The sequence below is a fragment of the Gastrolobium bilobum genome, unplaced genomic scaffold, assembly GCF_033153095.1.
Source record: "Gastrolobium bilobum isolate Gb01-03AN ecotype WA unplaced genomic scaffold, APGP_CSIRO_Gbil_v1 utg29884, whole genome shotgun sequence".
Classification (NCBI taxonomy): Eukaryota; Viridiplantae; Streptophyta; class Magnoliopsida; order Fabales; family Fabaceae; genus Gastrolobium; species Gastrolobium bilobum.
Window position 1 is genome coordinate 45,099 of NW_026895604.1, and position 7,688 is coordinate 52,786.

The window sequence follows — 7,688 nt, forward strand, 5'->3', positions numbered from 1 at the left end:
TCTTCTTGAGAGTTGACGATACTCCTCTCTTTCCTTTATACTGGACTGAGCATTCTCAGAAAGATGCTATCCTGAGCTACAAATTTGATGAACTAAGCGAATTGGAGCAAAGGACCGTGACGACTCTTACTAACATCGCACGAGAAGCTTCGGAAACAGGCTTGTTGAATACATACACGATTTTGAATGAATATTCGGATGATGACATTCGGGCTTTTTTGGGTAATGCAACCCTGTTTGTTTGCAGATTTGTCTCGTAAAAAAATTATGCGTTGCTTGATGTTAACAGGTGGTTGTATACTTCTAGCGTGTTTACCCGTCTTTGATATTTGATGCAGATAGTTCAATGGCAGCTTCTTTGAGCAAATTGAAGCGGATTGCGGCCAACCGTGCTGCTGCTATTGTGGGCGCCTCCGCCCCGTCTCGACCTCCCGCATCTGCTGCCGAAGCCATGACAGAATCAAGCGAGCAGGCTGCTGCGCGCTCAAAGGCACCGTTGACACCCATATCTCCTCCTTCTGTCCCTCGGGATGTTATTCCCACCGCAGTAGTGGGGGAAGATGCTGGAAGGGGAAAGAAGAGATTAAATGATGAAATCTCTGTAAGGGCTAATGCAGGGTGGCCAGACTTCGATTGGAGATCTGAGAGGGATATGCGCACACAAGGCAGGGACTTTGGCTCTCGTCTGGAAGCTCTACCTCGGGATCAGTGGCGTCAGCTTGCCCAGATTTTGATCACAGCCGGTCAATTTATTATGACTACGCCTGGTAAGTAACTTGGTACTCTTCTTGTTTACACGATATAGTATCGCGTTTGTATGTATAACCTTTTTGATATGTGATAGATTCGGTGGACTTTCTGAAGGAGCGCATTGAGGAGTTGAAGGGGGAGAATGCCCAACATCGTGCTGATTCCGAAGCGAAGTTGAAGGCTGCTGAGGATGAAATAGCCAAGTTGAAGGAGGCGATGGAGAAGAAGGACAGCGCTGTGAAGAAGCTGACGACCTCCAACCGAGGATTGGAGGAGAAAAAGATTGACCTGAATAGGCGCGTCCTGGAGCTAGAGGGGAACGCTGATACCTGGGCTGATGAGAAGGCCTCCTTGACCAGTGAGGTGAAGAGGTATCAGAGTTTATTCGAAAAAGAAGCTGAGGCCACCTTCGTAAATGTCATGGAGCAAGTGTGCTTTTTCAATTCCTCTGCTAAGCTGGAGAATGTGCATTACTATCATTACTTCAAGGATGGTCAGCTGGTGACCCTTAATGATCAGAATCAAGAAGTCCCAGTTGAGCTAATCAGTGCGATGGATACTGAACCTATCGCGCCATCCTTGCAGGAGCCATCTCCTCAAGGTCCTCCTGCTGTTGATGGTGAGCGTGCTGCTGAAGCTGATACTCCTCAGGACATGTCCATTCAAACAGTCTGATATTTTTCTTTTTTTTGCTCTTGATCTGACCTGTTAAATATTTTTGTTTTTGTAAGGGGAGTATCCCCATAACAATGATTTGTGGAAGGGGTTTTGTTCCCTCAATTTTGGAGTCATGACATTTGGACTTATTGAATATATATGGTGTATGTGTTGCCAAATGAATGCTTGTTATTCTGTTTTCCTGTAGAATGTTGATATATTGCATACTCTGCAATGGGTTATTACCCTTCCCTTCATTCTTCTTTTGGCTCTTCGCATTCTTTGTTATGTTGTTTGACAGTCGTACCACGGATGGAGTTATAACCCAATTGAAGTGTGTCCCATCTGTGTTGCGCGGATGTGTGTATTTCCGCGGTTTTTTACCAAGCATGTCGTGTTTGGTCATAGAAGAATCCTTTAGGTATAGGATCCTGTGAATGTAAGGAGTCCTTATGCTATTGTATGTCATGTATCTGGAACTGTATTGTGTACGCCGTATGGCGCTTGAACACTTATAACTGCTTGCTGCATGTCCAGATAGTTCATAAGTAATATTGCAAAGTATATGGCATACCTTTATTTGTGCAGGCCCTCGCGTCTAAGCCTAGATAGTCGCGATATGACTTGGCAGGTTTGGACTTGAATAGTTCTGATCTGTTGAGGAGATCTATGTGGGGGAGTCTGCTGGTTGGAGGATTCGTGAGAGAATCCCTTTAGCTGATAGGATCCATGGGAGGATTCTTGTTAATTGGAGGATTCGTGAGGGAATCCTATTACTTGACAGGAACCATGAGAGGTATCTTGTGAATTGGAGGATTCGTGAGAGAATCCCATTAATTGATAGGAACAATGAGAGGTACCTGTTAATTGGAGGATTCGTGAGAGAATCCTGTAACTTGAGAGGAACCATGAGAGGTATCCTGTTAATTGGAGGATTCGTGAGAGAATCATGTAACTTGATAGGAACCATGAGAGGTATCATGTGAATTGGAGGATTCGTGAGAGAATCCTGTAACTTGATAGGAACCATGAGAGGTATCATGTGAATTGGAGGATTTGTGAGAGAATCCTGTAACTTGATAGGAACCATGAGAGGTATCCTGTGAATTGGAGGATTCGTGAGAGAATCCTGTAACTTGATAGGAACCATGAGAGGTATCCTGTGAATTGGAGGATTCGTGAGAGAATCCTGTAACTTGATAGGAACCATGAGAGGTATCCTGTTAATTGGAGGATTCGTGAGAGAATCCTGTAACTTGATAGGAACCATGAGAGGTATCCTGTGAATTGGAGGATTCGTGAGAGAATCCTGTAACTTGATAGGAACCATGAGAGGTATCCTGTGAATTGGAGGATTCGTGAAAGAATCTTGTAACTTGATAAGAACCATGAGAGGTATCTTGTTAATTGGAGGATTCGTGAGAGAATCCTGCAACTTGATAGGAACCATGAGAGGTATCCTGTGAATTGGAGGATTCGTGAATGAATCCTCATGAGAGGTATCTTGTTAATTGGAGGATTCGTGAGAGAATCCTGTAACTTGATAGGAACCATGAGAGGTATCCTGTGAATTGGAGGATTCGTGAGAGAATCCTGTAACTTGATAGGAACCATGAGATGTATCTTGTGAATTGGAGGATTCGTGAGAGAATCCTGTAACTTGATAGGAACCATGAGAGGTATCCTGTGAATTGGAGGATTCGTGAGAGAATCCTGTAACTTGATAGGAACCATGAGGGGTATCCTGTTAATTGGAGGATTCGTGAGAGAATCCTGTAACTTGATAGGAACCAAGAGGTGTATCCTGTGAATTGGAGGATTCGTGAGAGAATCCGGTGACTTGATAGGAACCATGAGAGGCATCCTGTTAATTGGAGGATTCGTGAGAGAATCCTGTAACTTGATAGGAACCATGAGAGGTATCCGGCGAATTGGAGGATTCGTGAGAGAATCCTGTAACTTGATAGGAACCATGAGAGGTATCCTGTTAATTGGAGGATTCGTGAGAGAATCCTGTAACTTGATAGGAACCATGAGAGGTATCCTGTGAATTGGAGGATTCGTGAGAGAATCTTTTTTGACAATAACTGTAAGAACCTGCACCGTTAATTAAGGTATTTAATTAATTAATTATGCAAAAATAGGAAATGATTCCATAATTGACCCTAATAATTATTTATGAGGCTTAATAATCATAATAAGTGATTAAGAATGCTGAAAGTCGCTTTTCGGGAGAAAAGTGCAGATACTGGTTCTGCTAGTCGGTATAAATGCGTACCAAAAAAGTATCCCGGAAAATTAAAGTAAGAGCATGATAATTACTAGAATAATATGTTGGACTTGTAAAACGAGTTTCAAGTCCAAATAATGAGAACTGGTGCTAGAAACCGATACTGGCTTTGAAAAGCGCGTACCGAAAAGTTGCTCAGAAAATTATAAGAAAAATATGATAAATCTTAGAAAATTATGTAGTCTCATAATCCAAAGTTTGGGATTAAGATGCTAAGCGTAGCAATTAAAGTTAATACTGTGTGTTTAAGTGTGAGTTGGCTATTTATACTCCTTTAAGGGCTCACAACCCTAGGTAACAGAAAACCAGCGTGAGTTCTCCTTGGTGGCTGACCTCCTATACTGTTCCATTGCCATCTTCTCCATTTTGAGTCTTTGTGATCATTTTATGCTTGTTTCTTCTTAAAACCTTCTCCCTAAACACTTGTTCTTGTTTGAGTGAGCCTTGGGAGGTTGGAAGACACCATTTTTCTAAGTGATCAGCAATTGTTCTTATTTGTTTGGGGGCTGACCTTGGTGGTTGGGTTGAAAGAAGCCTTGTCTTGGTTTTTGGTGGTCCTAGTGTTGATCTTTTGTGCTAAAGGGTCAACCTTTCTTACCATTTTCGTGCATCCTCTTGTGACAGTAGCTTGAGACTGATTGTGAGTTCCAAAGGGCAACCTTTCCTTCTGTTTTGAGCTGGGGTATGTGTACCAACCTTTAACTTGAGTTTAAAAGCTTAAAAATGGTACCTTGATGATTCTAATGACTAAAAGATGATAACTTGTTGTTGGGTAATGTTGAACACGCCTAGAAATGCATGATTAGGTGTTTAAAATCAGTAAAAAGGGAACCTTTAAGGGATATCTTCACGAAAATGCAGAAACTGCATTCTGTCGTGAAATATCCGGATATTTGTCGAACAGATATCCGGATATTGGATATCCGGATATGTGGTTTTGGGATATCCGGATATTGGATATCCGGATATGTGAATCTGTATATTCGGATATTGCATATCCGGATAGGGACAGTAAGATATCCGGATATTGCATATCCGGATATGGTCCCGAGGAATATCTGGATATTCTGCGATTTCGCAGAACAGTAGCTGTGCTGTGTGTACAGTAGGCTATTGGGGGTTTGTGGACCCTAGTCTGATGAAGTTGAACTTCTGTATGTATTGGTCTAAGCCAGAATCGTGGGATTAAGGACTTGTGGCTTTGTTACAAGCTTTAAGACTTGAAAACGTAATGAAAAGGCGTTGTCTTTAATTTGTATACATTTGGTACATGTTTATTGATTTATATTTGGTCCATATCAGATTGTGATCTGCTGTGATTGGACTTTGAGCTTGTGGCATTGGATAGCTAGCTTAGAGGTAAGCTTTCGTTTCCTCGGTTTAGCCATGTTGTGGTTCCACCATGTCCCATGGAGATATGGTATATGCATGCTGTGTTACATGTTTTTGATGTTTTAGAAATGCTGTTGAGCTATTATATGTTAGTGCCTTGTTGATATGCATGGAGGTGTTCCACCTATACGGTAAGCCTGAGTATGTAGAACATACAAGAGGGTGAGGCTGTGGGTGAGGTGCAAGCGGTGTTCCTTGTGCTACATGTAGGGAATAAACGTATTCCTACATTTCTCTGGCCAGTAGATAGTGATTACACACATGCCATAGATATCTGTTGCACTACATAGTTTTGGAACTGATAATGATATAAATGCTTTTTGAACTTATATTGCACATGTAAGTGAGCTTGGGGTGGAAGATCCTTGAGGACCCCTTGTCTTACTGAGATTTCTAGTTTAGAGATCTCACCCCACGTTTGGGGAATGCTTATTTCAGGGTCAGGTAATGTTGAGACCTCAGGCGGCAGGAGGCCGGAGCTGAGTTAGATTGCTGTTTTACTATGCTGCCTTGATTGGATACTGGATTTGAATGCTGCTTTTATGCTTATAGCTTCAGTTTATGCTTTGAAGTTTTTTGTTGAGACTTGTTGTTTACTATGTTTATTTGGTGAGCATGGGGATTATCCATGACACATAGTACGGTTATGTTTTGTTTTTGTCTTGAGTCTTTTGGAGTTGTAATAATGTATCAGGATATTGTCCGGATTACTTGATGTAATGTCGTGATTTAGATACACACTTTATCTATATATTGAGGTATTTCAGTAGATGTCTTATTGCAATTTACATACAGGCGATATTTTATGAAATTGATTAAGTAAACAAGTTGGTAATTGATAATGACATCATAATTGAAAAGAAAAAGAATATTCCGCATTTTTAATTAAGCACCGCTTAATACGATGTAATGTTAATATTCCGAGTATACACGGGGTGTTACATTTTATGGTATTAGAGCAACGGTTCAAGGGAACGTTGTGATCCTATGTACTTAAACTTGATGCAAAATTTGATCAATAGTAAAGGAAATTGGCCAGTTTTTATTTGGAACAATAAATTGAAAAGACAAATATGTTGTGAGTCGTGAGAGACTTAGCTATAAAATGTCTTAAGCTTGTCCGTGTTCCATGTGCGTGGGATAATAAGTCCGGATAATGTCTCAATGACATATGCCTCCTTATCAGTTTTGTTGTAGATGCGATAAGGTCCTTCCCAGTTTGCGGCCAATTTTCCTTGTCGCGCGTTCTTATTGCCAATGTCAGCTCTGCGTAGGACTAAGTCGCCCACGTTGAAGCCTCGTTTTACAACCCTTAAGTTATATCGCGCTGCTATTCTCTTTTTGAGTGCTATTTCTTTGACGTGCGCGATCTCGCGCATTTCCTCTATCGCGTCCAAGTTATGGAGCAATGCTTGTGAGTTGCTGTCTTCGTTCGTGTACATCTTTCTCCATGATGGTTCTCTGATTTCTACTGGGATCATGGCTTCACTACCGTAGACCATGCGAAATGGGGTTTCACCTGTAGTTGAATGTTTGGTTGTCCTGTAACCCCATAGCACAAAGTCTAGTTGTTCAGGTCATTCTCCTTTAGCTGCTTCTAGTCTTCTTTCCAATCCGCGTTTGAGGACTCGATTTGCAGCTTCTGCCAATCTGTTAGTTTGTGGATGTTCAACCGATGTGTATCGGTGTTTGACATGCAAGTCTTGAAGAATCTGATTGAATTTTCTGTCCACAAACTGTGTGCCATTATCGGTTATAATAGTATGTGGAACGCCGAACCGACTTATGATTTGTCGGTAGAAGAATCGGTGAACCTTGTTAGCTGATATTGTGGCTAACGCTTCTGCCTTGATCCTTTTGGAAAAGCAGTCAATTGCTACCAGCAACCACTTGAACCCTTATGCGGCGACTGGGAATGGTCCCAGTATGTCCATGCCCCAATGGTAGAATGACCAGGGGGATAGCATTGAAGATAATTCCTCAGGGGGAGCATGGTGTAAGTCTGCGTGCTCTTGACATTTGACACAATGCCGCACGTGTTTTTTAGAATCCTCTTCCATAGTAGGCTAGAAGTATCCTGCCCGGAGCAGTTTTCGAGATAAGGATTTGTCTCCCATGTGGTGTCTGCCAATTCCCTCATGTACTTCAGAGATTACGTACCGAGCTTGTTGGGGATCTAGGCATTTAAGCATAGGGGAAGAGAATCCCTTTTTGTAAAGTTGGTTGTTGATGATGGAGTAGAACGAAGCCTTGCACGCTAGCTTTTTGGCTGCGCGCTGTTCTTGAGGTGCTTCTCCTTTGAATAAATAATTCCAGATTGGTGTCATTCAAGTTTCTTTATCATCCAGCGGCATGGTGTCATCCTCGACCATGGATTGCGTGCTTGGGGATGGTTGAGCTTTTCGTTTGGTTACAGCCATTATGATGCTAGGATTAAGGACGCTTTGTTGGATCACCGTTCTATTATTTCCTGGTCCTTTTGTGCTAGCTAACTTGGATAAAATGTCAGCCCGTGAGTTTTGCTCTCTGGGGATGTGCTCCATTTTGAAGCTTTGAAACTTTATCAGAAGTAGTCTCACTTTTTCAAGATATTTTATCA

At 41.9% G+C, this 7,688-nt stretch overlaps 1 protein-coding gene across 1 annotated transcript; it reads right to left on the reverse strand.

Moving 5' to 3' along the window:
- Nucleotides 1-1,919: 1,919 nt before the first annotated feature.
- Nucleotides 1,920-3,321, reverse strand: LOC133283885 (repetitive proline-rich cell wall protein 1-like). The gene is made up of 3 exons (XM_061480810.1): nt 2,855-3,321; nt 2,268-2,567; nt 1,920-1,932 (listed from the first exon to the last, which is right to left on the reverse strand). The coding sequence occupies exons 1-3, from the start codon at nt 3,319-3,321 to the stop codon at nt 1,920-1,922; spliced, it is 780 nt and encodes a 259-aa protein (XP_061336794.1).
- Between the last annotated feature and the right edge of the window lie 4,367 nt (nt 3,322-7,688).

Bases quoted from the DNA above. Each gene is read 5' to 3' on its own strand.
- LOC133283885 (XM_061480810.1), bottom strand. From the start codon at position 3,321: ATGGTTCCTATCAAGTTACAGGATTCTCTCACGAATCCTCCAATTAAC. The intron at 2,568-2,854 runs GTTCCTATCAAG...TCCAATTCACAG, and splicing joins TTCACAGGATACCTCTCATG to GATACCTCTCATGGTTCCTA.